This window comes from Coregonus clupeaformis, unplaced genomic scaffold (assembly GCF_020615455.1).
Source record: "Coregonus clupeaformis isolate EN_2021a unplaced genomic scaffold, ASM2061545v1 scaf1923, whole genome shotgun sequence".
NCBI lineage: Eukaryota > Metazoa > Chordata > Actinopteri > Salmoniformes > Salmonidae > Coregonus > Coregonus clupeaformis.
In genome coordinates, this window is record NW_025535377.1 from 1 (window position 1) to 22,284 (window position 22,284).

Below are 22,284 nucleotides of genomic sequence, written 5' to 3' on the forward strand. Positions count from 1 at the left end.
CTCTGGACAGAAGAGATGAAATAAAATAACATTTATTCTTCAGTGTGAAACAAACAGGGAAGATCTGATACAGATAAGAAACTAACTTCAACAGAAACATGACAATGAGGCTGATTATTATTTACATTCAAAACTAGATTCAACGAGTGTAAGAGACACTGTATGATAGTAACTCCATTCACTTCCCGTCTAATGTAAGAGATATGACGATAACTCCCTCCAGCCAATGCTTTAAGTTGTTTAGTTGGGTTGAACGAGAACACACTGAGTAGAGGCAGGTAGAGAATTGACAAAGATGACAATAAAGAACATATTTGGAATCTGACAGTGATGTCATCAGTCATGTGTGTGTTTCCCTGACGACGCGGCTGCGGTTGCCGTGGAGCTGAGCCAGCAGGGTTCTGAAGCCGCCGCTCCTCTTCCTGGGCTCCTCCTCCTGTGGGGGCGTGGCCTCCTCCTGGGCCAGGGTTTCCATGGTAACAGAGGAGGGGGACACCTGGAAGGTGAGGACCCTGCGTGTACGCGCCAGCCTGCTGTCATCACCGTTCTCCTGCTGGTCACAACATACACAACAGAGATTTAACTCTAACCACTAGGGATGGGGGTTTGAATCATGAATTTGTGTCAGATATCCAGAATACATTTTTAACCTGAGCACTGCTGCGCGAGGAAAGGCTGGTGCTCTACTGCTGCTGCGGAGGTGACGGTGAGATGGGAGCGAGTAGATGGAGGCAGAGAGAAGCTACTTGGCTACAGCCAAGACTACCTTGTAGCAGCCACAATGTGCCACAGCTATATAGCCTAGAGACTAGAGAAGCTAGCTATGCTAGTCAGCCATATAGCCTAGAGACTAGAGAAGCTAGCTAGGCTAGTCAGCCATATAGCCTAGAGACTAGAGAAGCTAGCTAGGCTAGTCAGCCATATAGCCTAGAGACTAGAGAAGCTAGCTAGGCTAGTCAGCCATATAGCCTAGAGACTAGAGAAGCTAGCTAGGCTAGTCAGCCATATAGCCTAGAGACTAGAGAAGCTAGCTAGGCTAGTCAGCTATATAGCCTAGAGAAGCTAGCTAGGCTAGTCAGCTATATAGCCTAGAGAAGCTAGCTAGGCTAGTCAGCTATATAGCCTAGAGAAGCTAGCTAGGCTAGTCAGCTATATAGCCTAGAAACTAGAGAAGCTAGCTAGGCTAGTCAGCTATATAGCCTAGAAACTAGAGAAGCTAGCTAGGCTAGTCAGCTATATAGCCTAGAGACTAGAGAAGCTAGCTAGGCTAGTCAGCCATATAGCCTAGAGACTAGAGAAGCTAGCTAGGCTAGTCAGCTATATAGCTAGCTAGGCTAATTGAGGCCACATTGTGCTTTCTCCACAAAACCATTCAGATAACACAGCAGCCTACCTGTTGGTGCTCGTTGTAGCCTACTTCTCATTTCGATAACTTCATTTAATTCCATCTTGCGTTGCCTTAGTGAACGCTCACTCCACTAGGGCCTCTTTGCTGCTTTGATTGGCCAACATACAGTGAGGGGAAAAAAGTATTTGACCCCTGCTGATTTTGTAAGTTTGCCCACTGACAAAGACATGATCAGTCTATACTTTTAATAGTAGGTTTATTTGAACAGTGAGAGACAGAATAACAACAAAAATGTTATAAATTGATTTGCATTTTAATGAGGGAAATAAGTATTTGACCCTCTCAATCAGAAAGATTTCTGGCTCTTAAAGGGGAGTGCTCCTAATCTCAGCTTGTTACCTGTATAAAAGACACCTGTCCACAGAAGCAATCAATCAATCAGATTCCAAACTCTCCACCATGGCCAAGACCAAAGAGCTCTCCAAGGATGTCAGGGACAAGATTGTAGACCTACACAAGGCTGGAATGGGCTACAAGACCATCGCCAAGCAGCTTGGTGAGAAGGTGACAACAGTTGGTGTGATTATTCGCAAATGGAAGAAACACAAAAGAACTGTCAATCTCCCTCGGCCTGGGGCTCCATGCAAGATCTCACCTCGTGGAGTTGCAATGATCATGAGAACGGTGAGCAAAAATCCCAGAACCACACGGGGGGACCTAGTGAATGACCTGCAGAGAGCTGGGACCAAAGTAACAAAGCCTACCATCAGTAACACACTACGCCGCCAGGGACTCAAATCCTGCAGTGCCAGACGTGTCCCCCTGCTTAAGCCAGTACATGTCCAGGCCCGTCTGAAGTTTGCTAGAGTGCATTTGGATGATCCAGAAGAGGATTGGGTGAATGTCATATGGTCAGATGAAACCAAAATATAACTTTTTTGGTAAAAACTCAACTCGTCGTGTTTGGAGGACAAAGAATGCTGAGTTGCATCCAAAGAACACCATACCTACTGTGAAGCATGGGGGGTGGAAACATCATGCTTTGGGGCTGTTTTTTCTGCAAAGGGACCAGGATGACTGATCCGTGTAAAGGAAAGAATGAATGGGGCCATGTATTGTGAGATTTTGAGTGAAAACCTCCGCCTTCCATCAGCAAGGGCATTGAAGATGAAACGTGGCTGAGTCTTTCAGCATGACAATGATCCCAAACACACCGCCCGGGCAACGAAGGAGTGGCTTCGTAAGAAGCATTTCAAGGTCCTGGAGTGGCTCTAGCCAGTCTCCAGATCTCAACCCCATAGAAAATCTTTGGAGGGAGTTGAAAGTCTTTGTTGCCCAGCGACAGCCCCAAAACATCACTGCTCTAGAGGAGATCTGCATGGAGGAATGGGCCAAAATACCAGCAACAGTGTGTGAAAACCTTGTGAAGACTTACAGAAAACGTTTGACCTGTGTCATTGCCAACAAAGGGTATATAACAAAGTATTGAGGAACTTTTGTTATTGACCAAATACTTATTTTCCACCATAATTTGCAAATAAATTCATAAAAAAATCCTACAATGTGAATTTCTGGATTATTTTTTCTCATTTTGTCTGTCATAGTTGACGTGTACCTATGATGAAAATTACAGGCCTCTCTCATCTTTTTAAGTGGGAGAACTTGCACAATTGGTGGCTGACTAAATACTTTTTTCCCACACTGTATGCAGGCCCGTCTGAAGTTTGCCAATGAACATCTGACTGATTCAGAGGAGAACTGGGTGAAAAAGTGTTGTGGTCAGATGAGACCAAAATCGAGCTCTTTGGCATCAACTCAACTCGCCATGTTTGGAGGAGGAGGAATGCTGCCTATGACCCCAAGAACACCATCCCCACCGTCAAACATGGAGGTGGAAACATTATGCTTTGGGAGTGTTTTTCTGCTGAGGGGACAGGACAACTTCACCGCATCAAAGGGACGATGGACGGGGCCATGTACCGTCAAATCTTGGGTGAGAACCTCCTTCCCTCAGCCAGGGCATTGAAAATGGGTCGTGGATGGGTATTCCACTATGACAATGACCCAAAACACATGGCCAAGGCAACAAAGGAGTGGCTCAAGAAGAAGCACATTAAGGTCCTGGAGTGGCCTAGCCAGTCTCCAGACCTTAATCCCATAGAAAATCTGTGGAGCTGAAGGTTTGAGTTGCAAAACGTCAGCCTCGAAACCTTAATGAGAAGATTTTCAAAGAGGAGTGGGACAAAATCCCTCCTGAGATGTGTGCAAACCTGGTGGCCAACTACAAGAAACGTCTGACCTCTGTGATTGCCAACAAGGGTTTTGCCACCAAGTACTAAGTCATGTTTTGCAGAGGGGTCAAATACTTACTTCCCTCATTAAAATGCAAATCAATTGATAACATTTTTGACATGCGTTTTTCTGTACAAAATCAGCAGGGGCTGAAATACTTTTTTCCCTCACTGTAAACAACAAGCTACTTGGTGAAGTCTACCAGTCTTTTTATGGGGTGCACCTCATAACTACATTGAAAAGTTTGTGGTTTTATTAACTTAATAATTTGAAATGTCATTGTATATCCCTGTATGCAACAATGTCACATGGATATTATAATTTATTTTAGAAAAAGCCAGCGTTAAAAAGGCCTATACATTTGATTTTTTCACAGCAGCGCAAGACAGAACTTTGTGGAATAACGCACATCTGGGCTACCTACCACCTCTCCATCAGGACCGCTGCTATGGAGACCGCTGCTATGGAAACCGCTGCGATTGAGACTGTTGCTTTGGACGCATGTTCCCGCCCTCTGACGACGACCTCTGGACCTCTTCTTTCTCTTCCTCCCTCTGCTCACAGCCTGCCTCTCATATCTCCTCAGGTTCCTACACACAATGTGTTTGTTACTTCAGTGTGTGAGTGAGTGAGTGTGTGTTACCTCAGTGTGTGAGTGAGTGAGTGTGTGTTACCTCAGTGTGTGAGTGAGTGTGTGGGTGTTACCTCAGTGTGTGAGTGAGTGTGTGAGTGTTACCTCAGTGTGTGAGTGAGTGTGTGTGTGTTACCTCAGTGTGTGAGTGAGTGTAGGTGTGTTACCTCAGTGTGTGAGTGAGTGTGTGTGTGTTACCTCAGTGTGTTTGTGTGTGTGTGTGTTACCTCAGTGTGTGAGTGTGTGTGTGTGTGTGTGTTACCTCAGTGTGTGAGTGTGTGTGTGTGTGTGTGTGTTACCTCAGTGTGTGAGTGTGTGTGTGTGTGTGTGTTACCTCAGTGTGTGAGTGTGTGTGTGTGTGTGTGTTACCTCAGTGTGTGTGTGTGTGTGTTACCTCAGTGTGTGAGTGTGTGTGTGTGTGTGTGTTACCTCAGTGTGTGAGTGTGTGTGTGTGTGTGTGTGTGTGTGTGTTACCTCAGTGTGTGAGTGTGTGTGTGTGTGTGTGTGTTACCTCAGTGTGTGTGTGTGTGTGTGTGTGTGTGTTACCTCAGTGTGTGAGTGTGTGTGTGTGTGTTACCTCAGTGTGTGTGTGTGTGTGTGTGTGTGTGTGTGTGTTACCTCAGTGTGTGTGTGTGTGTGTGTGTGTGTGTGTGTGTGTGTGTGTTACCTCAGTGTGTGTGTGTGTGTGTGTGTGTGTGTGTTACCTCAGTGTGTGTGTGTGTGTGTGTGTGTGTGTGTGTGTGTGTGTGTGTTACACTCAGTGTGTGAGTGTGTGTGTGTGTTACCTCAGTGTGTGAGTGTGTTACCTCAGTGTGTGTGTGTGTTACCTCAGTGTGTGAGTGTGTTACCTCAGTGTGTGTGTGTGTTACCTCAGTGTGTGAGTGAGTGTGTGTGTGTGTGTTACCTCAGTGTGTGTGTGTGTGTGTGTTACCTCAGTGTGTGAGTGTGTTACCTCAGTGTGTGAGTGTGTGTGTGTGTGTGTTACCTCAGTGTGAGAGTGTGTGTGTGTGTGTGTTACCTCAGTGTGAGAGTGTGTGTGTGTGTGTGTGTTACCTCAGTGTGTGAGTGTGTTACCTCAGTGTGTGAGTGTGTGTGTGTGTGTGTTACCTCAGTGTGTGAGTGTGTGTGTGTGTTACCTCAGTGTGTGAGTGTGTGTGTGTGTGTTACCTCAGTGTGTGAGTGAGTGTGTGTGTGTGTGTTACCTCAGTGTGTGTGTGTGTGTGTGTGTGTTACCTCAGTGTGTGTGTGTGTGTTACCTCAGTGTGTGTGTGTTACCCCAGTGTGTGAGTGTGTTACCTCAGTGTGTGAGTGTGTGTGTGTTACCTCAGTGTGTGAGTGTGTGTGTGTGTTACCTCAGTGTGTGAGTGTGTTACCTCAGTGTGTGTGTGTGTTACCTCAGTGTGTGAGTGAGTGTGTGTGTGTGTGTTACCTCAGTGTGTGTGTGTGTGTGTGTTACCTCAGTGTGTGAGTGTGTTACCTCAGTGTGTGAGTGTGTGTGTGTGTGTGTGTTACCTCAGTGTGTGTGTGTGTTACCTCAGTGTGTGAGTGTGTTACCTCAGTGTGTGAGTGTGATACCTCAGTGTGTGTGTGTGTTACCTCAGTGTGTGTGTGTGTTACCTCAGTGTGTGAGTGTGTTACCTCAGTGTGTGAGTGTGTTACCTCAGTGTGTGTGTGTGTTACCCCAGTGTGTGAGTGTGTTACCTCAGTGTGTGTGTGTGTTACCTCAGTGTGTGAGTGTGTTACCTCAGTGTGTGAGTGTGTTACCTCAGTGTGTGAGTGTGTTACCTCAGTGTGTGAGTGTGTGTGTGTGTGTGTTACCCCAGTGTGTGAGTGTGTTACCTCAGTGTGTGTGTGTGTTGACCCCAGTGTGTGAGTGTTTTAACCTCAGTGTGTGAGGTGAGTGTGTGTGAGTGTGTTACATCAGTGTGTGTGTGTGTTACCTCAGTGTGTGAGTGTGTTACCTCAGTGTGTGAGTGTGTTACCTCAGTGTGTGAGTGTGTTACCCCAGTGTGTGAGTGTGTTACCTCAGTGTGTGAGTGTGTGTGTGTGTTACCCCAGTGTGTGAGTGTGTTACCTCAGTGTGTGTGAGTGTGTTACCCCAGTGTGTTACCCCAGTGTGTGAGTGTGTTACCCCAGTGTGTGAGTGTGTTACCTCAGTGTGTGTGTGTGTTACCTCAGTGTGTGAGTGTGTGTGTGTGTGTGTGTTACCCCAGTGTGTGAGTGTGTTACCCCAGTGTGTGAGTGTGTTACCTCAGTGTGTGTGTGTGTTACCCCAGTCTGTGAGTGTGTTACCTCAGTGTGTGTGTGTGTTACCTCAGTGTGTGAGTGTGTGTGTGTGTTACCCCAGTGTGTGTGAGTGTGTTACCTCAGTGTGTGAGTGTGTTACCCCAGTGTGTGTGTGAGTGAGTGTGTGTGTGAGTGTGTTACCTCAGTGTGTGTGTGAGTGTGTGTGTGTTACCCCAGTGTGTGAGTGTGTTACCTCAGTGTGTGTGTGTGTGTTACCTCAGTGTGTGAGTGTGTTACCACAGTGTGTGAGTGTGTTACCTCAGTGTGTGTGTGTGAGTGAGTGTGTGTGTGTGTTACCTCAGTGTGTGAGTGTGTTACCTCAGTGTGTGTGTGTGTGTTACCTCAGTGTGTGAGTGTGTTACCTCAGTGTGTGTGTGAGTGTGTGTGTGTGTGTGTTACCTCAGTGTGTGAGTGTGTTACCTCAGTGTGTGAGTGTGTTACCTCAGTGTGTGAGTGTGTTACCTCAGTGTGTGAGTGTGTGTTACCTCAGTGTGTGAGTGTGTTACCTCAGTGTGTGTGTGAGTGTGTGTGTGTGTGTGTTACCTCAGTGTGTGAGTGTGTTACCTCAGTGTGTGTGTGAGTGTGTGTGTGTGTGTGTGTTACCTCAGTGTGTGAGTGTGTTACCTCAGTGTGTGTGTGAGTGTGTGTGTGTGTGTGTGTGTGGTACCTCAGTGTGTGAGTGTGTTACCTCAGTGTGTGAGTGTGTTACCCCAGTGTGTGAGTGTGTTACCTCAGTGTGTGTGTGTGTGTGTTACCTCAGTGTGTGTGTGTGTGTGTTACCTCAGTGTGTGTGTGTGTTACCTCAGTGTGTGAGTGTGTTACCTCAGTGTGTGAGTGTGTTACCTCAGTGTGTGTGTGAGTGTGTGTGTGTGTGTGTTACCTCAGTGTGTGAGTGTGTTACCTCAGTGTGTGAGTGTTACCCCAGTGTTTGAGTGTGTTACCTCAGTGTGTGAGTGTGTTACCCCAGTGTGTGAGTGTGTTACCCCAGTGTGTGAGTGTGTTACCCCAGTGTGTGAGTGTGTTACCCCAGTGTGTGAGTGTGTTACCCCAGTGTGTGAGTGTGTGAGTGTGTTACCCCAGTGTGTGAGTGTGTTACCCCAGTGTGTGAGTGTGTTACCCAGTGTGTGAGTGTGTTACCCCCAGTGTGTGAGTGTGTTACCCCAGTGTGTGAGTGTGTTACCTCAGTGTGTGAGTGTGTGTGAGTGTGTTACCTCAGTGTGTGAGTGTGTTACCTCAGTGTGTGAGTGTGTTACCTCAGTGTGTGAGTGTGTTACCCCAGTGTGTGAGTGTGTTACCCCAGTGTGTGAGTGTGTTACCTCAGTGTGTGAGTGTGTTACCTCAGTGTGTGAGTGTGTGTGAGTGTGTTACCTCAGTGTGTGAGTGTGTTACCTCAGTGTGTGAGTGTGTGTGAGTGTGTTACCTCAGTGTGTGAGTGTGTTACCTCAGTGTGTGAGTGTGTTACCTCAGTGTGTGAGTGTGTTACCCCAGTGTGTGAGTGTGTTACCTCAGTGTGTGTGTGTGTTACCTCAGTGTGTGTGTGTGTTACCTCAGTGTGTGAGTGTGTTACCTCAGTGTGTGAGTGTGTTACCTCAGTGTGTGAGTGTGTTACCTCAGTGTGTGAGTGTGTTACCTCAGTGTGTGAGTGTGTTACCCCAGTGTGTGAGTGTGTTACCTCAGTGTGTGAGTGTGTTACCCCAGTGTGTGAGTGTGTTACCTCAGTGTGTGTGTGTGTGTTACCTCAGTGTGTGTGTGTGTGTTACCTCAGTGTGTGGAGTGTGTTACCTCTGTGTGTGAGTGACTTACCCCAGTGTGTGAGTGTGTTACCTCAGTGTGTGAGTGTGTTACCTCAGTGTGTGAGTGTGTTACCTCAGTGTGTGAGTGTGTTACCCCAGTGTGTGAGTGTGTTACCTCAGTGTGTGTGTGTGTGTTACCTCAGTGTGTGTGTGTGTTACCTCAGTGTGTGAGTGTGTTACCTCAGTGTGTGAGTGTGTTACCTCTGTGTGTGAGTGACTTACCCCAGTGTGTGAGTGTGTTACCTCAGTGTGTGAGTGTGTTACCTCAGTGTGTGAGTGTGTTACCTCAGTGTGTGGAGTGTGTTACCCCAGTGTGTGAGTGTGTTACCTCAGTGTGTGTGTGTGTTACCTCAGTGTGTGTGAGTGTGTTACCTCAGTGTGTGAGTGTGTTACCTCAGTGTGTGAGTGTGTTACCTCAGTGTGTGAGTGTGATACCTCAGTGTGTGAGTGTGTTACCCTCAGTGTGTGAGTGTGTTACCCCAGTGTGTGAGTGTAGTTACCTCAGTGTGTGTGTGTGTTACCTCAGTGTGTGTGTGTGTTACCTCAGTGTGTGAGTGTGTTACCTCAGTGTGTGAGTGTGTTACCTCAGTGTGTGAGTGTGATACCTCAGTGTGTGAGTGTGTTACCTCAGTGTGTGAGTGTGATACCTCAGTGTGTGTGTGTTACCTCAGTGTGTGAGTGTGTTACCTCAGTGTGTGTGTGTTACCCCAGTGTGTGAGTGTGTTACCTCAGTGTGTGTGTGTGTGTTACCTCAGTGTGTGAGTGTGTTACCTCAGTGTGTGAGTGTGTTACCTCAGTGTGTGTGTGTGTGTGTGTTACCCCAGTGTGTGAGTGTGTTACCTCAGTGTGTGTGTGTGTTACCCCAGTGTGTGAGTGTTTTACCTCAGTGTGTGAGTGAGTGTGTGTGAGTGTGTTACCTCAGTGTGTGTGTGTGTGTTACCTCAGTGTGTGAGTGTGTTACCTCAGTGTGTGAGTGTGTGTGAGTGTGTTACCTCAGTGTGTGAGTGTGTTACCCCAGTGTGTGAGTGTGTTACCTCAGTGTGTGTGTGTGATACCTCAGTGTGTGTGTGTTACCTCAGTGTGTGAGTGTGTTACCTCAGTGTGTGTGTGTGTTACCTCAGTGTGTGAGTGTGTTACCTCAGTGTGTGAGTGTGTTACCTCAGTGTGTGAGTGTGTTACCTCAGTGTGTGAGTGTGTGTGTATGTTACCCCAGTGTGTGAGTGTGTTACCTCAGTGTGTGTGTGTGTTACCCCAGTGTGTGAGTGTTTTACCTCAGTGTGTGAGTGAGTGTGTGTGAGTGTGTTACCTCAGTGTGTGTGTGTGTTACCTCAGTGTGTGAGTGTGTTACCTCAGTGTGTGAGTGTGTTACCTCAGTGTGTGAGTGTGTTACCCCAGTGTGTGAGTGTGTTACCTCAGTGTGTGAGTGTGTGTGTGTGTGTTACCCCAGTCTGTGAGTGTGTTACCTCAGTGTGTGTGTGTGTTACCTCAGTGTGTGAGTGTGTTACCTCAGTGTGTGTGAGTGTGTTACCTCAGTGTGTGTGAGTGTGTTACCTCAGTGTGTGAGTGTGTTACCTCAGTGTGTGAGTGTGTTACCTCAGTGTGTGTGTGTGTGTTACCTCAGTGTGTGAGTGTGTTACCTCAGTGTGTGAGTGTGTGTGTGTGTGTTACCCCAGTCTGTGAGTGTGTTACCTCAGTGTGTGTGTGTGTTACCTCAGTGTGTGAGTGTGTGTGTGTGTTACCCCAGTGTGTGTGAGTGTGTTACCTCAGTGTGTGAGTGTGTTACCTCAGTGTGTGTGTGTGTTACCTCAGTGTGTGAGTGTGTGTGTGTGTTACCCCAGTGTGTGTGAGTGTGTTACCTCAGTGTGTGAGTGTGTTACCCCAGTGTGTGTGTGAGTGAGTGTGTGTGTGTTACCCCAGTGTGTGAGTGTGTTACCTCAGTGTGTGAGTGTGTGTGTGTGTGTGTGTTACCCCAGTGTGTGAGTGTGTTACCTCAGTGTGTGAGTGTGTGTTACCTCAGTGTGTGAGTGTGTTACCCCAGTGTGTGAGTGTGTTACCTCAGTGTGTGTGTGTGTGTGTGTGTGTGTGTGTGTGTTACCTCAGTGTGTGAGTGTGTGTGTGTGTGTTACCTCAGTGTGTGAGTGTGTGTGTGTGTGTGTTACCTCAGTGTGTGAGTGTGTGTGTGTGTGTGTGTGTTACCTCAGTGTGTGAGTGTGTGTGTGTGTGTGTGTTACCTCAGTGTGTGAGTGTGTGTGTGTGTGTGTTACCTCAGTGTGTGGTGTGTGTGTGTGTGTGTGTGTGTGTGTGTGTGTGTGTTACCTCAGTGTGTGTGTGTGTGTGTGTGTTACCTCAGTGTGTGAGTGTGTGTGTGTGTGTTACCTCAGTGTGTGTGTGTGTGTGTGTGTTACCTCAGTGTGTGTGTGTGTGTGTGTGTGTGTGTGTGTTTACCTCAGTGTGTGTGTGTGTGTGTGTGTGTTACCTCAGTGTGTGAGTGTGTGTGTGTGTGATACCTCAGTGTGAGAGTGTGTGTGTGTGTGTGTGTTACCTCAGTGTGTGAGTGTGTTACCTCAGTGTGTGAGTGTGTGTGTGTGTGTGTTACCTCAGTGTGTGAGTGTGTGTGTGTGTGCACCTCAGTGTGTGAGTGTGTGTGTGTGTGTTACCTCAGTGTGTGAGTGAGTGTGTGTGTGTGTGTTACCTCAGTGTGTGTGTGTGTGTGTGTGTGTGTTACCTCAGTGTGTGTGTGTTACCCCAGTGTGTGAGTGTGTTACCTCAGTGTGTGAGTGTGTGTGTGTTACCTCAGTGTGTGAGTGTGTGTGTGTGTTACCTCAGTGTGTGAGTGTGTTACCTCAGTGTGTGTGTGTGTTACCTCAGTGTGTGAGTGAGTGTGTGTGTGTGTGTTACCTCAGTGTGTGTGTGTGTTACCTCAGTGTGTGAGTGTGTTACCTCAGTGTGTGAGTGTGTGTGTGTGTGTGTTACCTCAGTGTGTGTGTGTGTTACCTCAGTGTGTGAGTGTGTTACCTCAGTGTGTGAGTGTGATACCTCAGTGTGTGTGTGTGTTACCTCAGTGTGTGAGTGTTACCTCAGTGTGTGAGTGTGTTACCTCAGTGTGTGAGTGTGTTACCTCAGTGTGTGTGTGTGTTACCCCAGTGTGTGATTGTGTTACCTCAGTGTGTGTGTGTGTTACCTCAGTGTGTGAGTGTGTTACCTCAGTGTGTGAGTGTGTTACCTCAGTGTGTGAGTGTGTTACCTCAGTGTGTGAGTGTGTGTGTGTGTGTTACCCCAGTGTGTGAGTGTGTTACCTCAGTGTGTGTGTGTGTTACCCCAGTGTGTGAGTGTTTTACCTCAGTGTGTGAGTGAGTGTGTGTGAGTGTGTTACATCAGTGTGTGTGTGTGTGTTACCTCAGTGTGTGAGTGTGTTACCTCAGTGTGTGAGTGTGTTACCTCAGTGTGTGAGTGTGTGTGAGTGTGTTACCTCAGTGTGTGAGTGTGTTACCCCAGTGTGTGAGTGTGTTACCTCAGTGTGTGAGTGTGTGTGTGTGTTACCCCAGTGTGTGAGTGTATTACCTCAGTGTGTGTGGAGTGTGTTGACCCCCAGTGTGTTACCCCAGTGTGTGAGTGTGTTACCCCAGTGTGTGAGTGTGTTACCTCAGTGTGTGTGTGTGTTACCTCAGTGTGTGAGTGTGTGTGTGTGTGTGTGTTACCCCCAGTGTGTGAGTGTGTTTACCCCAGTGTGTGAGTGTGTGTTACCTCAGTGTGTGAGTGTGTGTGTGTGTGTTACCCCAGTCTGTGAGTGTGTTACCTCAGTGTGTGTGTGTGTTACCTCAGTGTGTGAGTGTGTGTGTGTGTTACCCCAGTGTGTGTGAGTGTGTTACCTCAGTGTGTGAGTGTGTTACCCCAGTGTGTGTGTGAGTGAGTGTGTGTGTGTGTTACCCCAGTGTGTGAGTGTGTTACCTCAGTGTGTGTGTGAGTGTGTGTGTGTTACCCCAGTGTGTGAGTGTGTTACCTCAGTGTGTGAGTGTGTTACCTCAGTGTGTGAGTGTGTTACCTCAGTGTGTGAGTGTGTGTTACCTCAGTGTGTGAGTGTGTTACCTCAGTGTGTGTGTGAGTGTGTGTGTGTGTGTTACCTCAGTGTGTGAGTGTGTAACCTCAGTGTGTGTGTGAGTGTGTGTGTGTGTGTGTTACCTCAGTGTGTGAGTGTGTTACCTCAGTGTGTGTGTGAGTGTGTGTGTGTGTGTGTGTTACCTCAGTGTGTGAGTGTGTTACCTCAGTGTGTGAGTGTGTTACCTCAGTGTGTGAGTGTGTTACCCCAGTGTGTGAGTGTGTTACCTCAGTGTGTGTGTGTGTGTGTGTGTTACCTCAGTGTGTGTGTGTGTTACCTCAGTGTGTGTGTGTGTGTTACCTCAGTGTGTGTGTGTTACCTCAGTGTGTGAGTGTGTTACCTCAGTGTGTGTGTGTAGTGTGTGTGTGTGTGTTACCTCAGTGTGTGAGTGTGTTACCTCAGTGTGTGAGTGTTACCCCAGTGTTTGAGTGTGTTACCTCAGTGTGTGAGTGTGTTACCCCAGTGTGTGAGTGTGTTACCCCAATGTGTGAGTGTGTTACCCCAGTGTGTGAGTGTGTTACCCCAGTGTGTGAGTGTGTTACCCCAGTGTGTGAGTGTGTGAGTGTGTTACCCCAGTGTGTGAGTGTGTTACCCCAGTGTGAGTGTGTTACCCCAGTGTGTGAGTGTGTTACCCCAGTGTGTGAGTGTGTTACCTCAGTGTGTGAGTGTGTTACCTCAGTGTGTGAGTGTGTGTGAGTGTGTTACCTCAGTGTGTGAGTGTGTTACCTCAGTGTGTGAGTGTGTTACCTCAGTGTGTGAGTGTGTTACCCCAGTGTGTGAGTGTGTTACCCCAGTGTGTGAGTGTGTTACCTCAGTGTGTGAGTGTGTGTGAGTGTGTTACCTCAGTGTGTGAGTGTGTTACCTCAGTGTGTGAGTGTGTGTGAGTGTGTTACCTCAGTGTGTGAGTGTGTTACCTCAGTGTGTGAGTGTGTGTGAGTGTGTTACCTCAGTGTGTGAGTGTGTTACCTCAGTGTGTGAGTGTGTTACCTCAGTGTGTGAGTGTGTTACCCCAGTGTGTGAGTGTGTTACCCCAGTGTGTGAGTGTGTTACCTCAGTGTGTGTGTGTGTTACCTCAGTGTGTGAGTGTGTTACCTCAGTGTGTGAGTGTGTTACCTCAGTGTGTGAGTGTGTTACCTCAGTGTGTGAGTGTGTTACCTCAGTGTGTGAGTGTGTTACCCCAGTGTGTGAGTGTGTTACCTCAGTGTGTGAGTGTGTTACCCCAGTGTGTGAGTGTGTTACCTCAGTGTGTGTGTGTGTTACCTCAGTGTGTGTGTGTGTTACCTCTGTGTGTGAGTGTGTTACCTCTGTGTGTGAGTGACTTACCCCAGTGTGTGAGTGTGTTACCTCAGTGTGTGAGTGTGTTACCTCAGTGTGTGAGTGTGTTACCCCAGTGTGTGAGTGTGTTACCTCAGTGTGTGTGTGTGTTACCTCAGTGTGTGTGTGTGTTACCTCAGTGTGTGAGTGTGTTACCTCAGTGTGTGAGTGTGATACCTCAGTGTGTGAGTGTGATACCTCAGTGTGTGAGTGTGTTACCTCAGTGTGTGAGTGTGATACCTCAGTGTGTGAGTGTGTTACCTCAGTGTGTGAGTGTGTTACCTCAGTGTGTGTGTGTGTTACCTCAGTGTGTGAGTGTGTTACCTCAGTGTGTGAGTGTGTTACCTCAGTGTGTGAGTGTGTTACCCCAGTGTGTGTGTGTGTGTTACCCCAGTGTGTGAGTGTGTTACCTCAGTGTGTGTGTGTTACCTCAGTGTGTGAGTGTGTTACCTCAGTGTGTGAGTGTGTTACCTCAGTGTGTGAGTGTGTTACCTCAGTGTGTGTGTGTGTGTGTGTGTTACCCCAGTGTGTGAGTGTGTTACCTCAGTGTGTGTGTGTGTTACCCCAGTGTGTGAGTGTTTTACCTCAGTGTGTGAGTGAGTGTGTGTGAGTGTGTTACCTCAGTGTGTGTGTGTGTTACCTCAGTGTGTGAGTGTGTTACCTCAGTGTGTGAGTGTGTGTGAGTGTGTTACCTCAGTGTGTGAGTGTGTTACCCCAGTGTGTGAGTGTGTTACCCCAGTGTGTGTGTGTGATACCTCAGTGTGTGTGTGTGTTACCTCAGTGTGTGAGTGTGTTACCTCAGTGTGTGTGTGTGTTACCTCAGTGTGTGAGTGTGTTACCTCAGTGTGTGTGTATGTTACCCCAGTGTGTGAGTGTGTTACCTCAGTGTGTGTGTGTGTTACCCCAGTGTGTGAGTGTTTTACCTCAGTGTGTGAGTGAGTGTGTGTGAGTGTGTTACCTCAGTGTGTGTGTGTGTTACCTCAGTGTGTGAGTGTGTTACCTCAGTGTGTGAGTGTGTTACTTCAGTGTGTGAGTGTGTTACCCCAGTGTGTGAGTGTGTTACCTCAGTGTGTGTGAGTGTGTTACCTCAGTGTGTGTGAGTGTGTTACCTCAGTTTGTGAGTGTGTTACCTCAGTGTGTGAGTGTGTTACCTCAGTGTGTGTGTGTGTGTTACCTCAGTGTGTGAGTGTGTTACCTCAGTGTGTGAGTGTGTGTGTGTGTGTTACCCCAGTCTGTGAGTGTGTTACCTCAGTGTGTGTGTGTTACCTCAGTGTGTGAGTGTGTGTGTGTGTTACCCCAGTGTGTGTGAGTGTGTTACCTCAGTGTGTGAGTGTGTTACCTCAGTGTGTGTGTGTGTTACCTCAGTGTGTGAGTGTGTGTGTGTGTTACCCCAGTGTGTGTGAGTGTGTTACCTCCAGTGTGTGAGTGTGTTACCCCAGTGTGTGTGTGAGTGAGTGTGTGTGTGTTACCCCAGTGTGTGAGTGTGTTACCTCAGTGTGTGAGTGTGTGTGTGTGTGTTACCCCAGTGTGTGAGTGTGTTACCTCAGTGTGTGAGTGTGTGTTACCTCAGTGTGTGAGTGTGTTACCCCAGTGTGTGAGTGTGTTACCTCAGTGTGTGTGTGAGTGTGTGTGTGTGTGTGTTACCTCAGTGTGTGAGTGTGTTACCTCAGTGTGTGAGTGTGTTACCCCAGTGTGTGAGTGTGTTACCCCAGTGTGTGAGTGTGTTACCTCAGTGTGTGAGTGTGTTACCCCAGTGTGTGAGTGTGTTACCCCAGTGTGTGAGTGTGTTGCCCCAGTGTGGGAGTGTGTTACCCCAGTGTGTGAGTGTGTTACCCCAGTGTGTGAGTGTTACCCCAGTGTGTGAGTGTGTTACCCCAGTGTGTGAGTGTGTTACCCCAGTGTGTGAGTGTGTTACCTCAGTGTGTGAGTGTGTTACCTCAGTGTGTGAGTGTGTGTGAGTGTGTTACCTCAGTGTGTGAGTGTGTTACCTCAGTGTGTGAGTGTGTTACCTCAGTGTGTGTGTGTGTGTGAGTGTGTTACCTCTGTGTGTGAGTGTGTTACCTCAGTGTGTGAGTGTGTGTGAGTGTGTTACCTCTGTGTGTGAGTGTGTTACCTCAGTGTGTGTGTGTGTGTGAGTGTGTTACCTCAGTGTGTGAGTGTGTTACCTCAGTGTGTGAGTGTGTGTGAGTGTGTTACCTCTGTGTGTGAGTGTGTTACCTCAGTGTGTGTGTGTGTGTTACCTCAGTGTGTGAGTGTGTTACCCCAGTGTGTGAGTGTGTTACCTCAGTGTGTGAGTGTGTTACCTCAGTGTGTGAGTGTGTTACCCCAGTGTGTGAGTGTGTTACCCCAGTGTGTGAGTGTGTTACCCCAGTGTGTGAGTGTGTTACCCCAGTGTGTGAGTGTGTTAACTCAGTGTGTGAGTGTGTTACCCCAGTGTGTGAGTGTGTTACCTCAGTGTGTGAGTGTGTTACCTCAGTGTGTGAGTGTGTGTGAGTGTGTTACCTCAGTGTGTGAGTGTGTTACCTCAGTGTGTGAGTGTGTGTGAGTGTGTTACCCCAGTGTGTGAGTGTGTTACCCCAGTGTGTTACCCCAGTGTGTGAGTGTGTTACCTCAGTGTGTTACCCCAGTGTGTGTGTGTGTTACCTCAGTGTGCGAGTGTGTTACCTCAGTGTGTTACCCCAGTGTGTGAGTGTGTTACCTCAGTGTGTGTGAGTGTGTTACCTCAGTGTGTGAGTGTGTTACCTCAGTGTGTGAGTGAGTTACCCCAGTGTGTGAGTGTGTTACCTCAGTGTGTGAGTGTGTTACCTCAGTGTGTGAGTGTGTTACCTCAGTGTGTGAGTGTGTTACCTCAGTGTGTGAGTGTGTTACCTCAGTGTGTGAGTGTGTTACCTCAGTGTGTGAGTGTGTTACCCTCAGTGTGTGAGTGTGTTACCTCAGTGTGTGAGTGTGTTACCCAGTGTGTGAGTGTGTTACCTCAGTGTGTGTGTTACCTCAGTGTGTGAGTGTGTTACCTCAGTGTGTGAGTGTGTTACCTCAGTGTGTTACCCCAGTGTGTGAGTGTGTTACCTCAGTGTGTTACCCCAGTGTGCGAGTGTGTTACCTCAGTGTGTTACCCCAGTGTGTGAGTGTGTTACCTCAGTGTGTGTGAGTGTTTTACCTCAGTGTGTGAGTGTGTTACCCCAGTGTGTGTGTGTGTGTGTGTGAGTGTGTTACCCCAGTGTGTGAGTGTGTTACCCCAGTGTGTTACCCCAGTGTGTGAGTGTGTTACCTCAGTGTGTTACCCCAGTGTGTGTGTGTGTTACCTCAGTGTGCGAGTGTGTTACCTCAGTGTGTTACCCCAGTGTGTGAGTGTGTTACCTCAGTGTGTGTGAGTGTGTTACCTCAGTGTGTGAGTGTGTTACCTCAGTGTGTGAGTGTGTTACCCCAGTGTGTGAGTGTTACCCCAGTGTGTTACCCCAGTGTGTGAGTGTGTTACCTCAGTGTGTGTGAGTGTGTTACCTCAGTGTGTTACCCCAGTGTGTGAGTGTGTTACCTCAGTGTGTGTGAGTGTGTTACCTCAGTGTGTGAGTGTGTTATCTCAGTGTGTGAGTGTGTTACCTCAGTGTGTGAGTGTTACCCCAGTGTGTGAGTGTGTTATCCCAGTGTGTGAGTGTGTTACCCCAGTGTGTGAGTGTGTTACCCCAGTGTGTGAGTGTGTTACCTCAGTGTGTGAGTGTGTGTGAGTGTGTTACCTCAGTGTGTGTGTGTGTTACCTCAGTGTGTGAGTGAGTTACCCCAGTGTGTGAGTGTGTTACCTCAGTGTGTGAGTGTGTTACCTCAGTGTGTGAGTGTGTTACCTCAGTGTGTGAGTGTGTTACCTCAGTGTGTGAGTGTGTTACCTCAGTGTGTGAGTGTGTTACCCCAGTGTGAGTGTGTTACCTCAGTGTGAGTGTGTTACCTCAGTGTGTGAGTGTGTTACCCCAGTGTGTGAGTGTGTTACCCCAGTGTGTGAGTGTGTTACCCCAGTGTGTGAGTGTGTTACCCCAGTGTTTGAGTGTGTTACCTCAGTGTGTGAGTGTGTTACCTCAGTGTGTGAGTGTGTGTGAGTGTGTTACCTCAGTGTGTGAGTGTGTTACCTCAGTGTGTGAGTGTGTTACCTCAGTGTGTGAGTGTGTTACCTCAGTGTGTGAGTGTGTTACCTCAGTGTGTGAGTGTGTTACCCCAGTGTGTGAGTGTGTTACCCCAGTGTGTGAGTGTGTTACCCCAGTGTGTGAGTGTGTTACCCCAGTGTGTGAGTGTGTTACCTCTGTGTGTGAGTGTGTTACCTCTGTGTGTGTGTGTGTGTGTTACCTCAGTGTGTGAGTGTGTTACCTCAGTGTGAGTGTGTTACCTCAGTGTGTGAGTGTGTTACCTCAGTGTGTGAGTGTGTTACCTCAGTGTGTGAGTGTGTTACCTCAGTGTGTGAGTGTGTTACCCCAGTGTGTGAGTGTGTTACCCCAGTGTGTGAGTGTGTTACCCCAGTGTGTGAGTGTGTTACCCCAGTGTGTGAGTGTGTTACCCCAGTGTGTGAGTGTGTTACCTCAGTGTGTGAGTGTGTTACCCCAGTGTGTTACCCCAGTGTGTGAGTGTGTTACCCCAGTGTGTGAGTGTGTTACCCCAGTGTGTGAGTGTGTTACCCCAGTGTGTGAGTGTGTTACCCCAGTGTGTGAGTGTGTGTGTGTGAGTGTGTTACCTCAGTGTGTGAGTGTGTTACCCCAGTGTGTGAGTGTGTTACCCCAGTGTGTTACCCCAGTGTGTGAGTGTGTTACCTCAGTGTGTGAGTGTGTTACCCCAGTGTGTGTGTGTGTGTGTGTGTGAGTGTGTTACCCCAGTGTGTGAGTGTGTTACCCCAGTGTGTTACCCCAGTGTGTGAGTGTGTTACCTCAGTGTGTTACCTCAGTGTGTGAGTGTGTTACCTCAGTGTGTTACCTCAGTGTGTGAGTGTGTTACCTCAGTGTGTTACCCCAGTGTGCGAGTGTGTTACCTCAGTGTGTTACCCCAGTGTGTGAGTGTGTTACCTCAGTGTGTTACCCCAGTGTGTGAGTGTGTTACCTCAGTGTGTTACCCCAGTGTGTGAGTGTGTTACCTCAGTGTGTTACCCCAGTGTGTGAGTGTGTTACCCCAGTGTGTGAGTGTGTGTGTGTGTGTGTGTTACCTCAGTGTGTGAGTGTGTTACCTCTGTAGGAAAATGTGTGGTCTAGAGCAGGCTGGCTGTTCTCCCCCAGTCTGCTCTCTGTGTCTGATCCGGCCCAGATGGATCCACAGCCTCCTGACAACAACAGTACTGTGGGTTACACACACACACACACACACACACACACACACACACACTATTATCTCTCTCTCTCTTACCCTTTAACGTTCTGTGGTCTTCTGGGTGTCCACTTCTTCATGAGAACCCATTGGTCACATGACAAGGAAGTGGGATCTGATAGACCAATCAGAGAGAAGGGCTGTTAGAATCAGAGATCTGCACCTGCTCAGTAGGTTTGTTTTGCTAGGCAACACTTCTCTGACAGGGTGTGTGTGTGTGTTCACCGTCGTCTGTTAGTGTGTCCAGCGGAGTGTGTCCTCTCCTCTTGGCTTCTCTGTGAAGTCTCTGACAGGTCAAACACAGACCAGGGGGAGGAGTTAGTGGAGTGGCCTGAACCATGAAGGAGGGGCCAGAGGCAATGCTGTCCACTGAGCAGCAGGATTCAGCGTCTGACTCTACGCCCCTTTCCGTCTGCCCCGTCACCTTTCCACCAATCACAGCCTTCCCCTGGCTGACTGACAGCTCTAGCGGTGATGACCCACATCCTGAGACACTGCGGTTTCCATGGTAATGGTCAATCAGGTCATGATCCGTGGCCTCGTCTGAGATCACGATGCTGGAGTCAGAAGAGTCCCATCCCGGCCCTGCCCCCTCACCCTTCCCTTGCCGCCCACTACTCCTCATCCCCGGCTGGGCAGCAGGATCACTGGGGGCCCAGGCTTCAGAGGCCTTGTTGGAGGCTGAGCGACTCAGTCTGGATGGACCCATGGAGCTTCCCCACCTCACACAATACTGCAGATTCACCTGCAACACAGGGAGATCACACCCCTTTGCTCTGGACCAGAACAACAAGGTCTGAAGGAGAAATAGCTAGATAGCTAGTACCCATTTCAGACAGAATATGTAGTATATTACCTGTATAAAATATAAGGCAATGTTTCTATGAGCCCCTTTAAACAGAGCCTTATTTACCACTGTCTTGCAGGTGTACCCCTTTATATATATCAGTGGGTAACTAGCAGATTGGAAGGGTGGTGTTCTTAAGGTAACTGTCCAGTGTTTCCAGATTTCTATGAAAAATGACCTATTTTTGAACTTTTCCTGTTGAAAAGTGACATCCCAGGTATAAATACTGTAAAGTACACACACTAAAGGGTAAAACAAATACACACTAAAGGGGAAAACAAATATGTTGAGTAAAATAGTGTTTTTTAGACATGTGCAAACTTCAAGCAGTACGGCTTTCAAGGTGTTGAGGATCAATGAAGAGGTACTCTACCCACATGTACATATTACCTCAATTACCTCGACTAACCGGTGCCCCTGCACATTGACTCTGTACCGGTACCCACTGTATATAACCTCCCTACTGTTATTTTATTTTACAGCTGCTCTTTAATTATTTGCTTTATTTTTTACTTAACACTTTTGTTATTTTCTTAAAAACTGCATTGTTGGTTAAGGGCTTGTAAGTAAGCATTTCACTGTAATGTCTACACCTGTTGTATTCGGCGCATTTGACAAATTCAATTTGATACTTGAGCTGTCATGACTTACCTGGACCACCTATTCAGATGTGCCTTTTGTTAAGTAAATCGGGTGTTAAATGAGGTGAAAAGGAGACTGGAGTGTCACTTTAATAATTTGCCTTTAGCTGCCTACCCTGATGTAACCACCTGTCTCATCTCCTTGACTTCCTTGGTCTGTCGAATACTGAGACCTGTGAATAAAAGGACCAGCAGTTAGCTGCCTAGCTAGCTAGCTAGCCCCACTAACGTTACTTCTGTCTGTTGTAGCTAACATGCTGCTAGTTAGCTAAGGCAAATGACTGTACTCAAATCTGACCAGCTAGCTACAACAAATGCCCGAGCCACACCTAATTCTCTCTGCCTGGGCCGGGTACAATGCAACTATAAACCTCAAAGCTATACAGTAGCTAGCTACGTCGTTTGTTAGCTAACTTTTTCCGTTGTGTTTATGTTAGCTAGCGGCTTCAAAACAGTACCGTAGCCGGCTAACGTTACTTACTGAGTCTCGAAATGTTCATAGTGTATCCGTTTTGAAAGAATCATGGTCGTTGTCTCCTGCCTTTTTAGCTTGCTAACTACTGTAGCTAGATGTATAAAAGTAACGGACGGCAGATGTCGGTTTGGCCTTGGCCACAACAACTCACCCAAAGCTCCCTTCAAACTTCAGCGCGTGTGGGTTGTTCGCCAACGAGCGGTTCTTTTTTTGAACGGAACTTTTTGGTGAACATCAAGAACCGAATAGCATTGGTGAAAGAGCCGTTCATTCGACTCCTTGATTTGCAAACTACTGCTTTTTGAGCTAAAAACTTTTTTTTTCTTCCTGCAGATAAATTACAACATAGTTATCTAAAGTGGGTGAATCCTCACTGCAGAAACAATAAACAGTGGCGAGAGCGTGTCAATCTGGTCCACTCTGATCTTTTTCAGTGCATAATAAAAACGTTATTTTTTTTGCAGGCCATGTAATAATTTGGCCTGGCAAAAACAAAATTGAACGCGCACTTCACGATCTGACATAATGTTCGTTTACCTTTTGGCCTTTACATCGGATATGTGGAAATGTTTTCATGGTTCTATGTCGATTTTTTTAATCATTTTGAACGAAGAACCGTTTGGGAGTCAAATGGTTTTTTTTTTTTTGTCATTTAGCAGACGCCCTTATCCAGAGCGATTTACAGTTACATTATTTTTTTATATTTTCATACTGGCCCCCCGTGGGAATCGAACCCACAACCCTGGCGTTGCAAACGCCATGCTCTACCAACCACTGCGCCACATCCCTGCCGGCCATTCCCTCCCCTAGCCTGTATTCGAACCAGGATCTCTAGTGGCACAGTTAGCACTGCGATGCAGTGCCTTTAGACCACTGCGCCACTCGGGAGTGCCCATCACCAGCACCAAATAAACTACCAAAGATTGTTATAACTAAACCAAGATAGACCACAGCCTCTCGTTTCCAATGGAAACAAATGAGTCATAGTGGACAGAACAAGCAAGGAGGTGGGCGGAGCCAAGCACGAGATCCTATTGGCGCGTTCTAGCATAGATCTGCATATTTCCGTTAAGGAACGCCTAGTCTGTAAAGTGCGCGTGTGCAATAACTTCCTTGCACTCCTTCTAAACAATGTGATTTTCTACATTAGCCTCAACAGCACTCTGTAGGGTATCACCATGGTGTAGCCGGGGGACAGCTAGCTTCCGTCCTCCTCTGGGTACATTGACC

At 47.7% G+C, this 22,284-nt stretch overlaps 1 protein-coding gene across 4 annotated transcripts; it reads right to left on the reverse strand.

Annotated features, from left to right (window-relative positions):
- Positions 1-36: 36 nt before the first annotated feature.
- On the reverse strand, positions 37-21,335 carry si:ch211-227n13.3. 4 transcript variants are annotated; one of them, XM_045218945.1, is made up of 7 exons: positions 21,206-21,335; positions 20,695-20,752; positions 19,317-19,836; positions 19,131-19,206; positions 18,955-19,047; positions 4,065-4,230; positions 37-553 (listed from the first exon to the last, which is right to left on the reverse strand). In XM_045218945.1, the coding sequence occupies exons 3-7, from the start codon at positions 19,798-19,800 to the stop codon at positions 341-343; spliced, it is 1,032 nt and encodes a 343-aa protein (XP_045074880.1). In that variant the 5' UTR covers positions 19,801-19,836; positions 20,695-20,752; positions 21,206-21,335; the 3' UTR covers positions 37-340. The 4 variants fall into 4 exon arrangements, with proteins under 4 accessions (XP_045074880.1, XP_045074878.1, XP_045074879.1 ...); XM_045218943.1 differs by lacking the exon at positions 21,206-21,335 and adding an exon at positions 21,061-21,199; XM_045218944.1 differs by lacking the exon at positions 20,695-20,752.
- Between the last annotated feature and the right edge of the window lie 949 nt (positions 21,336-22,284).